The sequence below is a fragment of the Hippoglossus stenolepis genome, chromosome 15, assembly GCF_022539355.2.
Source record: "Hippoglossus stenolepis isolate QCI-W04-F060 chromosome 15, HSTE1.2, whole genome shotgun sequence".
Taxonomy (NCBI): domain Eukaryota; kingdom Metazoa; phylum Chordata; class Actinopteri; order Pleuronectiformes; family Pleuronectidae; genus Hippoglossus; species Hippoglossus stenolepis.
Window position 1 is genome coordinate 24,761,820 of NC_061497.1, and position 22,093 is coordinate 24,783,912.

Genomic DNA, 22,093 nt, shown 5'->3' on the forward strand with positions numbered 1-22,093 from the left:
GAAAGAAATGAGTTTATAATTTTATATATAAAGGTTGTCTATTTTTACAACCAGTGTTTTTTACAATAACTTCTGTGTAATTATTTTATTGATTCTTGGTCATCACAGTAAATATAACTCATTTTAACAAAACTAAAAATAAAACTTCCAGGTCCCATTAATAAATATTTTAGATCTCGTCCTGTTTTCTGTCCACACTTAACCACAAAATGTATATTACACTGCTTTTTTTTATTTTATATAACTTAAATTTAATAGTGGAAGCAGCTCAGCATGTTAAAATATGACGTTTGTCCTTGAGCATCATAAATAAATCGGTTAAGTTCTAATAAAAGTTTAGAAGCAAATTCTGAAGCTACAGACGAGTAAACGATGATTTTAATGCTCCAAACATTGAAATTTTCCAACCAGGTTGAAAACTGTTATTCACAAGTGCTGTAGTGGCAAAACACTCCTGAAGTTTGATCTAAGGAGTTTTCCCTTTAACGCCCATTTCACTGTCCTATTGTCTTTACCACAGAGTTCGGCTGCAGTGGGTCAGACCTTGTTTCCAAACAGATCCAGAGCGCATTGTTTTCTGTTGCTTAGAATTTATTGTAAAATAAACATAATACGAAAATAGGATGCAGTTGTTTCAGGGTTTCACTGAAGCGTTGTCGATGCTGACGCCGAGGTCAAAGACGGTATCTGCTGTCACCCGCTTCCTGTCCCACCATGCACCATTCCCACCAACTTATAGGGGCGCCCTCAACTGGGGGGCGTGCACGCTTTACTAGCAAACATAAAATAGACAAGAAATTAGTGAATTACATCCATAAAAATAAACTTGATGCAGCTCCTACAAGTACCTTTAACGAAGCTGTTTTAAAAAGGTCATACCACCGTTATATTTTTTTCTTTTATTACAATTCTGCTTGAAAATGTTTGAATGAGTTTTGTCTCTGTGCAGCAGCTTGAATCGACCAGTGTATGAAAGGTGCTTTACAAATATATTTGCTTTTCTCTGCCTAAAAAGTTTTAGTTAAACTTCTTTAAACCATTTTTTTCAGTTTATCACGTTGATACATTTTACGTAAACCCGTTCTGACGATTTCTGACCAATGAGACGCTGCCGCTGGAATAGAAGTAAACAGGAGTCACTTCTGAAACATGATCAATGGAGCAGCTCCTGAAAATGTCCCTTCAAATATTTTATGTACAATAAAATTATTGTAACAGTTTGAATAGAAATAAAACGTCTGATTAACTCGAGTCAAAAGGTTTTATTAGAAAATGTAATCTGACAACAAAATTGTTTAACTGAAGGAAACAAACAAATCTGTCGTTTCTTTTTCCGTCACTGTCTCACTCTCTCTTCACCATCTGTCTTCTATCATCGTCTCTCTCTCTTCTGCTGTCTCTGTCCGTCTCTCTTCTTCTATCATCTCTGTCCCGGTCTGTCTCTTTCCTTGTCTCACCATCTCTGTCCGTCTCTCTTCTGTCGTCTCTGTCTGTCTCCCTTCTCCTGTCTCCCTCTCTCTCTCGTCTCTGTCTGTCTCCCTCTCTTCTGTCGTCTCTGTCTGTCTCCCTTCGTCTGTCTCCCTCTCTATTGTCGTCTCTGTCTGTCTCCCTTCGTCTGTCTCCCTCTCTATTGTCGTCTCTGTCTGTCTCCCTTCGTCTGTCTCCCTCTCTCTCTCTTCTGTCGTCTCTGTCTGTCTCCCTTCGTCTGTCTCCCTCTCTCTCTCTTCTATCGTCTCTGTCTGTCTCCCTTCGTCTGTCTCCCTCTCTCTCTCTTTTGTAGTCTCTGTCTGTCTCTCTTCGTCTGTCTCCCTCTCTCTCTCTTTTGTAGTCTCTGTCTGTCTCTCTTTGTCTGTCTTCCTCTCTCTCTCCTTCCCTCTCATGATTTCTCCTCCTCTCCGCCTCCTCCCCCGCTCTCTGTCCATTAAGTTGTCCTCCTGGCGGCGCCCCCCTCTGGTTGTACTTGTCGTAGGCAGTGTCCTCCTTTTCCTCTTTGACTCTGACGGCGGGAGGAGTACGATGAAGAGGAGGCGAGGCAGAGGAGGACACCCGGCTCCCTCTCTCCTGCTCTGCCTTCTTCTTCTTCTTTTTCTTTTTCTTCTTCTCTTTTTTATCTGAGGCAGAAAACAGAGGGAGGAGAAATGAGAATGGATTTGTTTGTCAGGAGGATTAAAGACGTCCTCACCTTTCTTCAGCTTCTTCACAGGGATGACGTACTGCTCGTCTTCCTCGGAGGAAGAGGAGGAAGAGGAGGTCGACTTGGTGGCTGTGGGAGCACAGCCCTCGTCCCTCAGATGCTTGGTGATGTCATCGATGTCCTCGGAGTCTTTGGGAGGACGATAGTCTTTAACGTGATCCACACGAATGGTCCGACCTTTAATCTGAAACATGAACAGATGCAATTTAGAAATATGACCCCTCCTTAAAGTGAAGCCAAATCATTTGATCGCCCCCTGGTGTCTGGCTGCAGTATAAGTCATAAACCCTCCTCCTCCATGATAGCAGAGGGGACATGGACCAAACTAAGAAATCAAAGTAGACGTTAATTAAGTGTTTCTCAGAGATAGTTTGTCATTTGTTATCGGCCTCGTCACCTTGATGCCGTTGAAGTTGTCGACAGCGAGGATGGTGCTGCGCTGGTCCTCGTAGCAGATGAAGCAGAAACCTTTGGACTTCCCTGTCTTCTTGTCTCGCACCAGGTTGATGTTGACGACCTCGCCGTACCTGACAGGTCGTCATGGTAACAGAGTAAGTTCTCACATCATGTATGTTGAGTAACGTGAGATAAAGACGGCGGAGGTACATACTGAGAGAACACGCAGATGATGTCACCTTCAGTCAGCTCGAACGGAAATCCTCCTGCACCAAACGAAAAGCTGCTTCAGTAAATAGAAAACATGGAGCGTCGGCTCCTGACTCGACCACACGGGGGCGACTCTCACCTACAAAGATCCAGGCGCTGTCTTTGTACTCCGTGTGCCAGGAAACAGACTCCTTCACGCCGAGGTCCGCCTCCCGCTCGTTCAGCTCGTTGATTAGCTTCACCTTCGTCAGCGGACTGAAAACAGATGTTCGTGATGATTCTTTATAAGATATCGCAACTTTATTTACACAACCGTAAATAAAGATGGAGACGTGACAGCCCCCAAAGGTAAAGCTAAAATCATCTTTATCGCCCCCTGGTGGCTGGCAGCAGTTTGTCCCCTACATGCATCGTAAGAAAAAGCTTAACTTAAGCTAATAGCTGTTTTATATTCATACTTAGTGTTTGTCATTATTTATGAACTTTGCGTCGTCGCCCAGTGGCTGCAGGTTTGTTTACAACTGAATATTGGGACATATTTGAATCTACACTGTGAGAACGACTTGAAACCGGAGTCAGACTCATTCAGATTAGGACCAAATGTATGTTTCCACGTAGAATGAAACGTGCACATCTGGGAGTTAATAAGAATCGAATATGTTTAAAATGCAAGATTCATTTTAAATCAAAGACCAAATCAACTGATTCTAATAAAAACGTTTCACTTGAACCGCGAGGATCCGCAACAGGAACAAAACACGCGTAACATTTAGTTTAGGTGAGAAATCTAAAAATCTAAAATCTGCTGTTTACTGGTCACGCGCACGAAGGCTCGTGTTTTAACAGCGACAGCAACATGACGTTTCTGAACCGGGTTCGGCGGAAGCTGCGTGGTTAGCGGTTAGCATCGGCCCACAGGTTAGCACCGAGCACAGAATAAAACGTCAACAGTTATAAAGCGAAATAATCACGTGAAAAAATCGTTCACTTACTTCATGTTGAATTAACGGAGCAGAAACGGATGCTAATGTGCTAACGTGCTAACGTGCTTGTCACTGACGAACCATTTCCGTAGAGTCCGCGCCTCTGCTGCCTCTGCTGGCTGGAGTCGTCCCTACCGCCTAAATGACACTAGATAACGGGTTCGTTGTTGTTACATTATTTAATATTTTTATAAAATAAAAAAAATGTACGATTCTGAATCATTTTCAGAAAAAACCTTTTAAATATTTCAGTGAACCTCCCGTACACCAGGCGGCGCTGTTCGTGTGCGAACACACATCGACCGACCCGGTTTGTAAACATCAGTGTGTCGCTTGGTTCAGGATCAAAGACAGAAACAAAACACGTGAACAGTATTTACGTTTATTTTCTAACTATTATAGTAATTATAATAATCTGATCTGTTAAAGCTTCACTGTACGAACTCTTCTCACTTAGCTCCATGGAGCTAACGTTAGCTCGGCTGCTGTTAGCTCCATGGAGCTAACGTTAGCTCGGCTGCTGTTAGCTCCATGGAGCTAACGTTAGCTCGGCTGCTGTTAGCATCACTTAGCATCACTGTGATAACAGTTCATTGAAGTGACATCACATTCGCTCAGTTTAACCAAACTCTTGCTTTGTGTTACACAAACGTTTTTATTGTGATGTGATGAAAGTATTCGTGTAGTTGATGTGATATTACATTTAACATGTTTCAGTAATCGTTGTTTCCATAGAGATTTAAAACGCTCAGAATATGTCACATGTTTGTTTTTATCTGAAGCTGTTTAATATATTTATAAAATCATATAATGAAGGCACCAGCAGGGGGAGCCACTGTGTCACCTCAAACCTTGAGAGCTGATTGGTTGTGTCTCCACAGGATGATCTGTCAGATCTTCATCTTGTCATCAAAGGGCGACCGGCTCATCTACAAAGACTGTATCCTCCATATATACACACTATAACACAACACACTATATACGACACAACACACTATATATGACTCATAACACACTATATATGACTCACAACACACTATATATGACTCACAACACACTATATATGACTCATAACACACTATGTATGACACAACACACTATATATGACACATAACACTATATATGACATAACACACTATATATGACTCATAACACACTATATATGACCATAACACACTATATACACACAACACACTATATGACTCATAACACACTATATATGACTCACAACACACTATATATGACTCATAACACACTATATATGACACAACACACTATATATGACACAACACACTATATATGACACAACACACTATATATGACTCATAACACACTATATATGACTCATAACACACTATATATGACACAACACACTATATATGACTCATAACACTATATATGACACAACACACTATATATGACACAACACACTATATATGACATAACACACTATATATGACTCATAACACACTATATATGACTCATAACACACTATATATGACACAACACACTATATGACACAACACACTATATATGACTCATAACACACTATATATGACTCATAACACACTATATATGACTCATAACACACTATATATGACACAACACACTATATATGACCAATACACTATATATAACACAACACACTATATATGACACATAACACTATATATGACACATAACACTATATATGACTCATAACACTATATATGACTCATAACACTATATATGACATAACACACTATATATGACTCATAACACACTATATATGACTCATAACACACTATATATGACTCATAACACTATATATGACACAACACACTATATATGACTCACAACACACTATATATGACACACACACTATATATGACTCATAACACACTATATATGACTCATAACACACTATATATGACTCATAACACACTATATATGACTCATAACACACTATATATGACACATAACACTATATATGACACAACACACTATATATGACTCATAACACACTATATATGACTCATAACACACTATATATAACACAACACACTATATATGACACATAACACTATATATGACTCATAACACACTATATATGACACATAACACTATATATGACTCATAACACACTATATATAACAACACACTATATATGACACATAACACTATATATGACTCATAACACACTATATATGACACAACACACTATATATGACATAACTCATAACACTATATATGACTCATAACACACTATATATGACTCATAACACACTATATATGACTCATAACACACTATATATGACTCATAACACACTATATATGACACAACACACTATATATGACTCATAACACACTATATATAACACAACACACTATATATGACACATAACACTATATATGACTCATAACACTATATATGACTCATAACACACTATATATGACTCATAACACACTATATATGACTCATAACACACTATATATGACTCATAACACACTATATATGACATAACACATAAAACTATATATGACATAACACACTATATATGACTCATAACACACTATATATAACAACACACTATATATGACACATAACACTATATATGACTCATAACACACTATATATGACACATAACACTATATATGACTCATAACACACTATATATGACACAACACACTATATATGACTCATAACACTATATATGACTCATAACACACTATATATAACACAACACACTATATATGACACATAACACTATATATGACTCATAACACACTATATATGACACATAACACTAACAACACACTATATATGACTCATAACACACTATATATGACTCATAACACTATATAACACAACACACTATATATACATAACACTATATATGACTAATATATGACTCATAACACCTATTACATATATATGACTCATAACACACTATATATGACTCATAACACTATATATGACTCATAACACACTATATATGACTCATAACACTATTATGACACAACACACTATATATGACAACTATATATGACACAACACACTATATATGACTCATAACACTATATATGACTCATAACACACTATATATGACTCATAACACTATATATGACTAACACACTATATATGACTCATAACACTATATATGACTCATAACACTATATATGACACAACACACTATATATGACTCACAACACACTATATATGACTCATAACACTATATATGACTCATAACACACTATATATGACTATAACACACTATATATGACTCATAACACCTATATATGACACATAACACTATATATGACTCATAACACACTATATATGACTCATAACACTATATATGACACAACACCTACACTATATATGACTCATAACACACTATATATGACACAACATTATAAACACACTATATAGGCACAACACATATATATGACCACAACACACTATATATGATTATACACTATATATGACACAACACACTATATATGACACAACACACTATATATGACTCAACACACTATATATGACTCATAACACTATATATGACAACACACTATATATGACTCATAACACTATATATGACTCATAACACACTATATATGACACAACACACTATAATACCTAATATATGACACAACACACTATATATGACCCACACTATATATAACACAACACACTATATATGACTCATAACACACTATATATGACTCATAACACTATATATGACACAACACACTATATATGACTCACAACACACTATATATGACTCATACACACACATATATATAACACATATATATGACACAACACACTATATATGACACAACACACTTATATGACTCATAACATATATATGACTCATAACACACTATATATGACACAACACCTATATATGACACTATATATGACCATAACACACTATATATGACTCATAACACACTATATATAACAACTATATATGACACAACACACTATATATGACTCATAACACACTATATATGACTCATAACACTATATATGACTCATAACACACTATATATGACACATACACTATATAACAACTATATATGACACAACACTATATATGACACATAACACTATATATGACTCATAACACTATATATGACTCATAACACACTATATATGACTCATAACACACTATATATGACTCATAACACTATATATGACTCATAACACTATATATGACATAACACACTATATATGACTCATAACACCTATATATAACACAACACACTATATATGACCATAATATATATGACTCATAACACTATATATGACTCATAACACACTATATATGACTCATAACACACTATATATGACTCATAACACACTATACCATAACACTATATATGACTCATAACACTATATATGACACAACACACTATATATGACTCATAACACACTATATATGACTCATAACACACTATATATGACACAACACACTATATATGACACAAAACACTATATATGACTCATAACACTATATATGACACATAACACTATATATGACACAACACACTATATATGACACATAACACTATATATGACTCATAACACACTATATATGACTCATAACACACTATATATGACTCATAACTATATACACAATATATGACTCATAACACTATATATGACATAACATAACCATACACACTATATATGACTCATAACACTATATATGACTCATAACACTATATATGACTCATAACACTATATATGACTCATAACACACTATATATGACACAACACACTATATATGACACAACACACTATATATGACTCATAACACACTATATATGACACATAACACACTATATATGACACAACACACTATATATGACTCATAACACACTATATATGACACAACACACTATATATGACACAACACACTATATATGACTCATAACACACTATATATGACACAACACACTATATATGACTCATAACACACTATATATGACACAACACACTATATATGACACACAACACACTATATATGACACATAACACTATATATGACTCATAACACACTATATATGACACAACACACTATATATGACACAACACACTATATATGACTCATAACACACTATATATGACTCATAACACACTATATATGACACAACACTATGACACAACACACTATATATGACTCATAACACACTATATATGACTCATAACACACTATATATGACACAACACACTATATATGACTCATAACACACTATATATAACACAACACACTATATATGACACAACACTATATATGACTCATCACACTATATATGACTCATAACACTATATATGACTCACACACTATATATGACATAACACTATATATGACACAACACACTATATATGACTCATAACACTATATATGACTCATAACACACTATATATGACACATAACACTATATATGACACAACACACTATATATGACTCATAACACTATATATGACTCACAACACACTATATATGACACATAACACTATATATGACACAACACACTATATATGACTCACACATAACACCACTATATATGACACATAACACTATATATGACTCATAACACTATATATGACTCATAACACACTATATATGACTCATAACACACTATATATGACTCATAACACACTATATATGACACATAACACTATGTATGACACAACACACTATATATGACTCATAACACTATATATGACTCATAACACACTATATATGACACATAACACTATATATGACACAACACACTATATATGACTCATAACACTATATATGACTCATAACACACTATATATGACACTAACACACTATATATGACTCATAACACTATATATAACACAACACACTATATATGACACATAACACACTATATATGACTCACAACACACTATATATAACACAACACACTATATATGACACATAACACTATATATGACTCATAACACACTATATATGACTCATAACACACTATATATGACACATAACACTATATATGACTCATAACACACTATATATGACTCATAACACACTATATATGACTCATAACACTATATATGACTCATAACACTATGTATGACTCATAACACACTATATATGACTCATAACACTATATATGACTCATAACACTATATATGACACAACACACTATATATGACTCACAACACTATATATGACTCACAACACACTATATATGACTCATAACACTATATATGACTTAACACACTATATGACACATAACACTATATATGACACATAACACTATATATGACTCACAACACACTATATATGACTCATAACACACTATATATGACTCATAACACACTATATATGACACATAACACTATATACTATACATAACACACTATATATGACTCACAACACACTATATATGACTCATAACACACTATATATGACTCATAACACACTATATATGACTCATAACACTATATATGACTCATAACACACTATATATGACTCACAACACACTATATATGACTCATAACACACTATATATGACTCATAACACACTATATATGACATAACACACTATATATGACACAACACACTATATATGACACAACACACTATATATGACACATAACACTATATATGACACAACACACTATATATGACTCATAACACACTATATATGACTAACACACTATATATGACTCATAACACTATATATGAACAATATATATGACACACACTATATATGACTCATAACACTATATATGACCACAACACACTATATATGACTCATAAACACTATATATGACATAACACTATATATGACACAACACACTATATATGACTCACAACCACTATATATGACTCATAACACACTATATATGACTCATAACACACTATATATGACTCATACACACTATATATGATATAACACACTATATATGACTCATAACACACTATATATGACTCACAACACACTATATATGACTCATAACACTATATATGACACAACACACTATATATGACTCATAACACTATATATGACTCATAACACACTATATATGACTCATAACACTATATATGACTCATAACACACTATATATGACTCATAACACACTATATATGACTCATAACACTATATATGACTCATAACACACTATATATGACTCATAACACTATATATGACTCATAACACACTATATATGACTCATAACACTATATATGACACAACACACTATATATGACTCATACACACTATATATGACTCATAACACACTATATATGACTCATAACACACTATATATGACTCATAACACTATATATGACACAACACACTATATATGACTCATAACACTATATATGACTCATAACACACTATATATGACTCATAACACACTATATATGACTCATAACACACTATATATGACTCATAACACACTATATATGACTCATAACACACTATATATGACTCACAACACACTATATATGACTCATAACACTATATATGACTCATAACACACTATATATGACTCATAACACACTATATATGACTCATAACACACTATATATGACTCATAACACACTATATATGACTCACAACACACTATATATGACTCATAACACTATATATGACATAACACACTATATATGACTCATAACACTATATATGACTCATAACACACTATATATGACTCACAACACACTATATATGACTCATAACACTATATATGACTCATAACACACTATATATGACTCATAACACACTATATATGACTCATAACACTATATATGACACAACACTATATAGACTCATAACACTATATATGACTCATAACACACTATATATGACTCATAACACTATATATGACTCATAACACACTATATATGACTCATAACACTATATATGACACATAACACACTATATATGACTCATAACACACTATATATGACTCATAACACACTATATATGACTCATAACACTATGTATGACACAACACTAACTCCAGAACACGTGTCAGTTTTAACTTTCTGAACTTGTTTCCTGAGAAAACTTTAGTTTGACAGTGAAATCAATACATTCATCTCTCAAACACGTTAAAATGAGCCTCTTCAAAGTTTCTCTTTATTTCATCCATTTAAACATCTGCACACAAGTTTCAATCATCAATCAATCACATTTTATTTGTATAATCCATAATCTCAAATCCCAGTTTGTCTCATGGTCTTTAACAAGGTGAGACGTCCTCTGTCCTTAACCCTCAACAAGAGTCAAACTACTAAAACCTTTAACAGGTGAAGAAGGTAGAAACCTCAGAGACACTGTGAGGATCCGTCTCCCAGGACGGATCCTCACATGTGTCTCTGAGGATCCGTCCTGGGAGACGGATCCTCAGAGACACATGTGAGGATCCGTCTCCCAGGACGGACACAAGTGAACAGATGTCCGGAACAGAGAATCAGAGATCAGAGTATTTACAGCTTTGATTAGAATAAACACTTTGTAGCAGAAGGTCAATGAACTGATGGATTATTGTCAGTAATTACAGTATCTGAATCGATCCACCTCGATCAGGATCCACCATCAGGATCCACCGATCAGGATCACCATACGATCAGGTCCACCTGCAGGATCACAGTCTCTCGACACGGACACCTGACGCAGATACAGCGATCAATTCAGGATCCACCGTTCACGATCAGGATCCACGATCAGATCCACCTGTCAGGATCCACCACGATCAGGATCCATGTTTTCTCTTCAAAAGTCAAACTTCAATGTGTTTTTGTTGCAGAGGAACTGAGCTGATGTGATCAGACAGGAAACAGCTGGTTAGCTTGGGTTAGATTAACCAGAACTAGTCTCAGTATGTGTTAGTCTCTCAGCTCGTTAATAGGTGAATGAATAATTAATAATGAAAGATCGCGTGTTTCTACTTTTCTTCTTTAATTGTTTAAATGTACTTAACTGGACCATCAGTCCGTGGAGAAGCTGGAAGTGATGTAGTCGGTACTTTCTACGAGAAGGTCACAGCGCTGACTGGAGACCAGCCTCCTGTTGTCATGGTAACATTGTGTCTGTGTGTATGTGAGGATGCTGTCAAACACTCAGTCAATCAAACTATACATTTATAGCACATTAGTTCAGCCGACATGAACAGAGTCACGAGAGAAAAAGGAATTAAAAAGATTGATTCAATATGTTCAGAGGAACAGAGAAAAGAATTTAGACGAGATCATTAATCGGTAAAATAAAAACTGAGTTTTTCAGTGAAACAACATGAAGACTAAGAGGAAGTGAAGGATTGTGGGTCACTGATCAGAAACATCTGTAGCGTTAATGTGAGTTAATACATAATAAATTCATGTATAATACAGGACTCAAAGAAGAAGAGAACAGGATTTATATCCATAAACTTTTTACATTGAAACATTGTCCTCCTCTGACCTGAAGCACGTTGTTGTGCTTTATTCTGCAGACTCACAAAGATCTTCACTTCATCCACGTCAGGCAGGGAGGACTGTACTGGGTCGCCACGACAACCGACGACTCCTCGCCGTTCACCGTCATCGAGTTTCTCAACAGGTACGAAGTTTATGCTCAAAAGTATTTGAGTTGGAAAGTTTGAAATAAGAACAAAACAGGAACACAGACCTGACACCAGCAAACACAACATGTAGACAAATATCACAGTTTATATTTATCTCTTCATCTTTATGACTATATATAAAATCATTTGTCAGTTAATGTAAGCCTGGGAAGTGTCAGTGTTTTTATTTTCACTGTATTGGCAGATTTTTAGATGTTTTTTATCTTTAAAAGTCATAGTAAAGTTTTAATAGTTGTATTAAAACCTGTAATAAAAACATTGGTACTAAACAAGCATGTGAATTTAAAAAAGAGACAAAGATCACGATAATACTTTGAAAATCGTTTTCAGGTTTTATTTCACAAGAGAAGATTCTGAATAATTGAAAATAGAAATATGAAATGATGCATTCAAAATGAATAGAAAACTGATTGATGTATTAAATATAAAGAGTAAATAAAACTGTCACTATCACACAGCTCTTTTGGTATACTCATGTCAGCTGTCCAGGTAGTAACGGTCCAGGTCACATGACAGTAGGAACACGTGTGTCCACAGGCTCACGGCTCTGGTTAAAGATTACTGCGGCACTCTGTCGGAGAAGTTGGTGCAGATGAACTTCGCTCTCATCTACGAGCTGCTGGACGAGGTGCTGGTGAGTGTCGCTGCCTCTCGGACAGAGCGGCTCGTTTTCATCAGACGACTGAAGACTCTGACTGTCGGTGATGAGCTGCTCAGATGTTTTAACAAACTGTTCAATATATGAACTTTCCTCTAGTGGGTTATAAAGGTTTTTTATGTAAAAGTTCTGCAAAGTTAAAAAACTCAACTTGAATATAAACAGAATATGTCTCCTTCAAAAATCATAATGTAGTTTCCTCCTTCATTCTCCATAGCAAACAATTAAACATTTAGAAAACAGCTTCACCTCAGGAAAGAGGAAGTTACTCTGCACCTGACTGTGTGTCTGTCTGTGTGTGTGTCCGTGTCAGGACTACGGTTATGTCCAGACGACGTCCTCCGACGTCCTGAAGAACTTCATCCAGACTGAAGCTGTTTCCTCTCGACCGTTCAGCCTGTTTGACCTGAGCAATGTCGGCCTGGTGCGTTAACAACTCTGCTTTGATTTTTTTTTGTTTGGCCCATGTCCCATCTGCTAACATGGAGGAGGAGGAGTTGATGACCTATACTGCAGCCAGACACCAGGAGGCGATAGAGGAGCCATCGTGTTTGTTTACACTGATTATTTAACCCCATGATACAGTTACTGCAGATGTGGGCTCTATTTCTAAAAGCAGATGGGTTCAGGTCAGTGACACAGGGATCATACATCATGTGTCAAATATGAATTACATCCTAATGTAAACGACAGAGACAATCTTGAACAGACATTGAGCTCAGGACGCGTCTCAGGACGCGTCTCAGGACGCGTCTCAGGACGCGTCTCAGGACGCGTCTCAGGACGCCGCCCAACGCTGCTCAGGACGCCTCAGGACGCTGGCTCGGACGCGTCTCAGACGCTGGTCAGGACGCGCCTCAGGACGCGTCTCAGGACGCGGCTCAGGACGCGCCTCAGGACGCGTCTCAGGACGCCGTCTCAGGACGCGGTCAGACGCCCAGGACGCGGCTCAGGACGCAGCCGGACCTAAACTCTTTTAGTTTGCAATCACTAGTCAATGAAAGCATAGGGCTCTATTTCTACAGTGCACAGTGCAGTTAAAGGTCCAGAGCACAGGCAGCGGGACTGTGCTCATTTGGTGTTTATTAGGGGGACAGATAGTTACCTTGTGACAGCCCCCTGTCTGGGACTCGAACACTCACCACAGTGACTCTACACTGTTGTGTGGTGCACACTCTCCTTAAAGGGACGGATAAGGGAAGTGTGTGTCCTCAGAGTCAGTGTGTGTCTTCAGAGTCAGTGTGTGTCCTCAGTGTGTGTCCTCAGAGTCAGTGTGTGTCCTCAGTGTCAGTGTGTGTCCTCAGAGTCAGTGTGTCCTCAGTGTGTGTCCTCAGTGTGTGTCCTCAGAGTCAGTGTGTGTCCTCAGAGTCAGTGTGTGTCCTCAGAGTCAGAGTGTGTCCTCAGTGTGTGTCCTCAGAGTCAGAGTGTGTCCTCAGAGTCAGAGTGTGTCCTCAGTGTGTGTCCTCAGTCATTGTGTGTCCTCAGTGTGTGTCCTCAGAGTCAGTGTGTGTCCTCAGAGTCAGAGTGTGTCTCTCAGTGTGTGTCCTCAGCGTGTGTCCTCAGAGTCAGTGTGTGTCCTCAGTGTGTGTCCTCAGAGTCAGTGTGTGTCCTCAGTGTGTGTCCTCAGAGTCAGTGTGTGTCCTCAGAGTCAGTGTGTGTCCTCAGAGACAGTGTGTGTGTCTCAGAGTCAGTGTGTGTCCTCAGTGTGTGTCCTCAGAGTCAGTGTGTGTCCTCAGAGTCAGTGTGTGTCCTCAGTGTGTGTCCTCAGAGTCAGTGTGTGTCCTCAGAGTCAGAGTGTCACAGTTGTGTATTTAAAAGTGAATCTAACTTCTGTGTCGTATGTTTCAACTCATCACCAGTGGAATGTTCACGTTTCTCTAAACTGGAGAAAATGTTGTGTTTGTAATTTACACACATGTAATGTTGTAATACCACATGTTATGTTCTATACTTATAATATAAAGTAACACTCACATCTCATTATACCTGTTTACAACATGACTGTGATAGCTTTGGTTTTCATTTATTTTCACACGTCTCATCTCACTTCATCTGAACGTAACCACACGTCACAGGTTTGATATTTACCGTTGTTGCTGTAGTTCGGCGCGGAGACGCAGCAGAGTAAAGTGGCTCCGGGTTCTGCAGCCACCAGACCCATCCAGTGCAGCAGAGAGCAGGTGACCCACCAGTCATCGTCAATGTTTATTGATTCAGACGTCTACAGCCTGTAGATTTAAAATCCACTGACATGTTCCAGTAAATAGTCTGGTCCCAGTCGGACTTCCAGAAACAAACCTCACAGTTTCCACACATGTTTTTTTCCAGGGAGGAAAGAGCGAGATATTTGTGGACGTGATCGAGAGGATGTCGGTCGTCATCGGCTCCAACGTGAGTAACGTCAGTCGCTCAGTCTGTCACAGACTCTCACGATCCCGACTGTGAACCTGTTTCTATGTCTCAGGGAGTTGTGATGAAGGCCGACGTGGAGGGAGAGATCAAAGTCAAGTGCTACATGTCCAACTGCTCAGGTGACTTCAGAGAACCAATAACCAGAGGTGTTAGCATAGACACGGACATTTACCCAGAATACTTAGTTTGATGTACGAACCATTAGCTTTAGCTTGAGAAAGGCCTAACTCTACCCTAAACTAACCCCAACCAATCACCACTCTTCATCTAAACATCCGTCTGGTGACAGCATCGCGCCCCAGCCAATCAGAGACAAGATAAGTTAAGATGAACTTTATTCATTCTCCGCTGCTCGTTACAGCAGAACGTCGTCAGAATGAGACTGAAGAGAAACACGTGAAAGTATCAAATAGAATAAAAACAGGCACATATAGAATTAAATATATTACAAGATCAATACAGAGAGTATGTACATAACATTCACTTTATATAAACGTGAATATTATATGTAGAGAAGCGTTCTTTAGTAAAGTGACACGGGATATTAATGTATTTGTGCTTTATATATGAATAAATGTATAAATATATTTATTCATATATTTAAAAAAAATTGTTATAAGTAGGAATTATTATCTTTGATCACATGTCGTCTTTTTATAGAGATGAGAATCGGTCTGAATGAAGAGTTCAGCATCGGAAAGTCACAGCTCAGAGGTAACACACACACAGACACACACACACACACATACACAGACACACACACACACACACACTCACACATACACACACACTCATACACACAGACACACACACACACAGACACACACATACACACACACTCACACATACTCACACACACATACACACACACACTCATACACACAGACACACTCACACACATACACACAGACACACACATACAGACACACTCACACACACACATACACACACACACACATACACACACACACACATACACACACACTCATACACACAGACACACTCACACACACATACACATACACACACACACACACACATACACACACTACACATACACACACACTCATACACACAGACACACACATACACACAGTCACACACTCATACACACAGACACACTCACACACACATACACACAGACACACACATACACACACACAGACACAGACACACTCACACACACATACACACAGACACACACTCACACACACAGACACACACACACATACACACACACACACAGACACACACACACACAGACACACCACACACACATACACACACACACAGACACACACACATACACACACACACACACACACACACACACACAGATACACACACCCACACGTTTGTACGCCTATCTTAGTGAGGACATTCATTGACAAAATGCATTCCCGAGCCCCTAACCATCCAAACTAAATGCCTAACCCTAAACCTAAACCTAAACCTAATTCTAACCCACAAACCAGGTCTTAACCCCTGTAGGTTGTAGGCTCCAACTGGTCCTCACAAAGATAGCTGAACAAGAGCACACACATACACAAATACACACACACATACTCACAGATGAACTGATTAGATTTCAGAGGTCAAAGGTCACTGACCTCGGCCTTAACCTGCTCTGATTGGTGAAACCAATTCTAGTTCCTGGTGTTTTTTGTCGCCAGGTTACGGAGCGGCTGTTCGGGTGGATGAGTGCAGCTTCCATCAAGCCGTACGATTGGACGAGTTCGACAGCCACCGCATCCTCCGACTGTGTCCGAGTCAGGGCGAGGTGCACGCTTCACTTTGTCTTCGACTGGTTTGAACTGGACTTTTATCTCCATCAGACTCTGACCTGGAAAACCAACGTGGAGAAAACTTAAACACTTTGAAATGAAAATAAACACAAGCTTGAGATTTAGAGTCTCACTAAACCTCTTCATCAAGGAAGATTAGATAAATCATAAATCACAAACTTTATCAGATATGTACATTTCCTGCTTCACTGTTAGAAATCTGAGTACTAGATATATATCAAATATATTTCTATTTCATTTCAAGAATACAATCAGATTCTTCATATTGTGAATAAAAGCAATAGAACGAGAATTAAGTTGAAATTTCAAGATTTAATTTGAACTTTTAAGAAAATATTAAACTACTAACATTTGATATATTTTATACCAACATACGAAAATCTCATTACACTGAGTTCAATACATATCAATGTTACTTTATTTACTTGTGTAGACACAGAGGAGGTTAAACACCTAATTGTTCTTTTAAAATGTTTTTCATTCTCTGACCATTGAAAGAGTTTAAACCACGACCTTCACTTCTATTCAGTAGAAATGATTACAGTTTTATCTTGATTTCATTTCTGGACCTATCACAACTTCAACTTTATTTATGAAATATAACAAATTCTTCTTCTGATTTAGTTTGACTTAAGAAAAAACCCTCTCATTGTGTCTCAGTTCTGATCCTTGTTTAGAAAATGTTCTCACAGATTCCTCCAGTTTGTTTTCCACCTGAAACATTTGAATCAGCAGCACTGTTGATGCATTCTCCTGTTTATAGTATTTTACTATTTAAATCCTCTCTGTCATTGTCCTCTCACAGCAAACCGTGATGCAGTATCAGCTGAGCAACGATCTGCCCTCAGCTCCTCCTTTCCGGCTCTTCCCCACCGTCGAGAGAGACAGCGGAGGAAGGTAGAGACGACAAAATACAGCAGAACACAGAACCTCACACGTGACGGTTTGATGGGAAGAATCAAGTGTTTCATGTTTAACATGTATAAATATGAAGCTTCAACACGGAATGTCACAAATCAAACACGTTTTTATAGAAACAGTTAGAGACTCATGAAGCTTCAGATCAGATTCAGCTGCTCGTCACATCAATTTGAACTGAGGACAGACGACCAGTTATTCTTTTACTCTGGACATTCAGAATATGAGTCAAGTTGATTTGTAGGTCAAAGGTCAGAAGGTTAAAGGTTTGTTCTTCTTCAGGTTGTTGATGTACATGAAGCTTCGCTGTGATCTGCCTCCGAAGACGTGAGTTTTTATTTCATCATCAGACGTCTTTACAAACCATCAAAAACAAACCAAGTTCTTCTGAAGTTAAAATGTTTAAAAGAAGCTTTACAGATCACACACACACACACACACACACACACACACACACACACACACATGAGAGAACCTGTGGTAGCTTCAGTTGTTTGGGCTTGTCCAGTCTGGGCTACTGTAAAAAACATGGCTGCCAGTTTGGTTTTAATTAGTTATTTAATGATATCATGATTGACAGCAGCGTGTGATGCACCTTGACGTTGCTTGCCAGCCGTCAATAAACCGAACAAAGAAGAAGAAGAAGAATGTAGTTAGAGTAAACGGAGTAGTTGAGTAAATGTAGTGTGGCATTCGACCTTGCCACGGGGCTCTCCCACACACAGCCAGAGACGGAAGTGTTGCTTCTAAACATTCTTTATTCAGCAATAAACATAAATTCAAACTTAAAGCAGACTGGCTTTGCAGCTCAGTCCGGGCGTCTCTCCAGTGTCTCCGTCTCTCCAGTGTCTCCGTCTCTGGGTTCCTCCTGGGTTCGTGCAGACTCTGCCTTTTAAGCACGAGGACCAATCAGCTAACAGCTCTCACCTGCGCTGATTGATCCTCTATAGCAGGTGAGGGTGCTCTCCCAGCCCCCCCACCTCCACATGTACCTTTTAATCTTCCGATGAACTGAGCAGAGACAGTGTATATAAACTTATGGAGGATTCATGTTTGTTAGCTGTTGATGAAGATGATGATGCTGATGAAGATGATGATGTCTTTGTCGTTGCAGCGCTGCCATTAACGTCTGTGCCACCGTCCCTGTCCCTAAAGGCTCCGTGAGGTGAGACGCTCCCATTCAAATATGTGCTGACATTAAAATCTGATGTTTGTTATGTAAATGAGCCTGAAAGCAGCGTCTGCACTCGTCAAACAGGAAGTTCCTGGTGTCACATATAAAAACCTGGAGCGGAGTTTAAATAGGAAACAACATTAACAAATGAGGAAGCAGCAGAACACACCGCTCCTGCTTTGTTATTCAAACTCATGGAAATGTTCACAGGTCACATGACCCATCACTGACACTTGTTCACCTTTTTATTAGTGAGTTTACATCCGTCAAACTTTATTAGCACAGCTCCGAGTTCTGCACAATCCGCCGATGAGCTGAAAATAAAAATACTGACGATGTACCAGTGTACGTGAACGGTCATGTGACCTGTGTTCAGGTGTGTTAGTGTTGACGGAGGTGGTTTTAGTTTTAAAACACTATGTTTTAAATAGAGACCATGTCAGTGTTGGTTGTGTGTTGTGTGTGTATTGTGTGTTGTGTGTTGGTTGTGTGTTGTGATGCATTTTGCTGCAGATGAATGTTCTCGTCTGTTCTGGATCAGTTTGGTGGAAACTGATCATCTGAAAGCTGTTGACAGGATTATCCATCAAATCATGTGTGTGTGTGTGTGTGTGTGTGTGTGTGTGTGTGTGTGTGTGTTAAACTCTGAAAGAATTACCTCACCTCTGTAACACCTCCACTGCACCAACCTCGACACCCCTGGTGACCTCTGACCTCCACAGGCAGCATCTGTAGTTACCTGATTTTTTTGTGTGTGTCTGTGTGTGTGTGTGTGTGTGTGTGTGTCTGTGTGTGCAGTCTGTCACAGGAGCTCAGCAGTCCAGACCAGAGCTCCGAGCTGAAGCCACAGAGCCGAGCTGTTGTCTGGCAGATCCCTCGTTTCCCCGGAGGTACACAACTCTGTGCTCTGTTCAAGGTGAACCCACACACACAAATGGACACAGACACACACACACACACACACACACTACAGTTTTCACTGTAAAACAAACATTTTGACCCCCCCCAGCTGGAGGTGGCCGGTCTCAGCTCCGCCTCCTTGTTGGAGGTGGGTCCAGTGGGTCTGAGCTTCGAGCTGCCGAAGGTCACCGCCACCGGGCTGCAGATCCGCTTCCTGCGCCTGTCGCCCGTCCAGCCCGGCCCGTCTCAGCGCTGGGTCCGATACGTCACGCACTCCGACTCCTACACCCTCCGGATCTAACGCTGCCCAGTGAAACCAGCGAGGACCAACACTGGGCCAGTCCAAACGATAATCAACCACGTGTTCATCTCTTTTTATTTATTACACTGTGACACATATCTGAGCAAAGAACAAATAAAAGTCTTTCATTTATCCTCTGAAACCTGCACATGGGGTTTGTTTGTGTATTTCTGTGTGTGTTTGTATTTCTGTGTTTGTTTGTGTATTTCTGTGTTTGTTTGTGTATATCTGTGTTTGTTTGTGTATATCTGTTTGTTTGTGTATTTCTGTGTTTGTTTGTGTATTTCTGTTTGTTTGTGTATTTCTGTGTTTGTGTATTTCTGTGTTTGTTTGTGTATATCTGTTTGTGTATTTCTGTGTTTGTTTGTGTATTTCTGTGTTTGTTTGTGTATATCTGTGTTTGTTTGTGTATTTCTGTGTTTGTGTATTTCTGTGTGTGTTTGTGTATTTCTGTGTGTTTGTGTATTTCTGTGTTTGTGTATTTCGTGTGTGTTTGTGTATATCTGTGTTTGTTTGTGTATTTATTTGTGTTTGTGTATTT

The 22,093-nt window shown here is 38.3% G+C and overlaps 2 protein-coding genes across 14 annotated transcripts; one reads left to right on the forward strand and one right to left on the reverse strand.

Annotated features, from left to right (window-relative positions):
• Window positions 1–1,247: 1,247 nt before the first annotated feature.
• rbmx2 (RNA binding motif protein X-linked 2) lies at window positions 1,248–3,944 on the reverse strand. Its single transcript, XM_035178664.2, has 6 exons — window positions 3,793–3,944; window positions 2,940–3,055; window positions 2,805–2,856; window positions 2,592–2,721; window positions 2,183–2,378; window positions 1,248–2,111 (listed from the first exon to the last, which is right to left on the reverse strand). Exons 1-6 carry the CDS (start codon window positions 3,795–3,797, stop codon window positions 1,345–1,347), a joined length of 1,266 nt encoding a protein of 421 aa, XP_035034555.1. The 5' UTR covers window positions 3,798–3,944; the 3' UTR covers window positions 1,248–1,344.
• On the forward strand, window positions 3,369–21,694 carry ap4m1 (adaptor related protein complex 4 subunit mu 1). Of its 13 annotated transcripts, XM_035178657.2 has the most exons (17): window positions 3,640–3,718; window positions 3,876–3,942; window positions 4,665–4,723; window positions 12,754–12,857; window positions 13,253–13,359; window positions 13,904–14,018; window positions 14,356–14,466; window positions 16,145–16,222; window positions 16,371–16,433; window positions 16,507–16,573; window positions 17,115–17,168; window positions 18,128–18,234; window positions 19,065–19,156; window positions 19,460–19,504; window positions 20,292–20,342; window positions 21,150–21,267; window positions 21,361–21,694. In XM_035178657.2, exons 2-17 carry the CDS (start codon window positions 3,926–3,928, stop codon window positions 21,550–21,552), a joined length of 1,380 nt encoding a protein of 459 aa, XP_035034548.1. In that variant the 5' UTR covers window positions 3,640–3,718; window positions 3,876–3,925; the 3' UTR covers window positions 21,553–21,694. The 13 variants fall into 13 exon arrangements, with proteins under 13 accessions (XP_035034552.1, XP_035034548.1, XP_035034549.1 ...); XM_035178661.2 differs by lacking the exon at window positions 3,876–3,942 and having other exon boundaries at window positions 3,369–3,718; XM_035178658.2 differs by lacking the exon at window positions 3,640–3,718 and having other exon boundaries at window positions 3,868–3,942.
• The last annotated feature ends 399 nt before the right edge of the window (window positions 21,695–22,093 follow it).

Coding starts and splice junctions, on each gene's coding strand:
- ap4m1 (XM_035178657.2), top strand. Junction 16,434..16,506: donor CGGTCGTCATCGGCTCCAAC/GTGAGTAACGTC, acceptor TCTATGTCTCAG/GGAGTTGTGATGAAGGCCGA. Junction 21,268..21,360: donor AACTCTGTGCTCTGTTCAAG/GTGAACCCACAC, acceptor GACCCCCCCCAG/CTGGAGGTGGCCGGTCTCAG.
- rbmx2 (XM_035178664.2), bottom strand. Junction 2,857..2,939: donor CAGCGCCTGGATCTTTGTAG/GTGAGAGTCGCC, acceptor CGTTTGGTGCAG/GAGGATTTCCGTTCGAGCTG. Junction 2,722..2,804: donor ATCATCTGCGTGTTCTCTCA/GTATGTACCTCC, acceptor ACGACCTGTCAG/GTACGGCGAGGTCGTCAACA.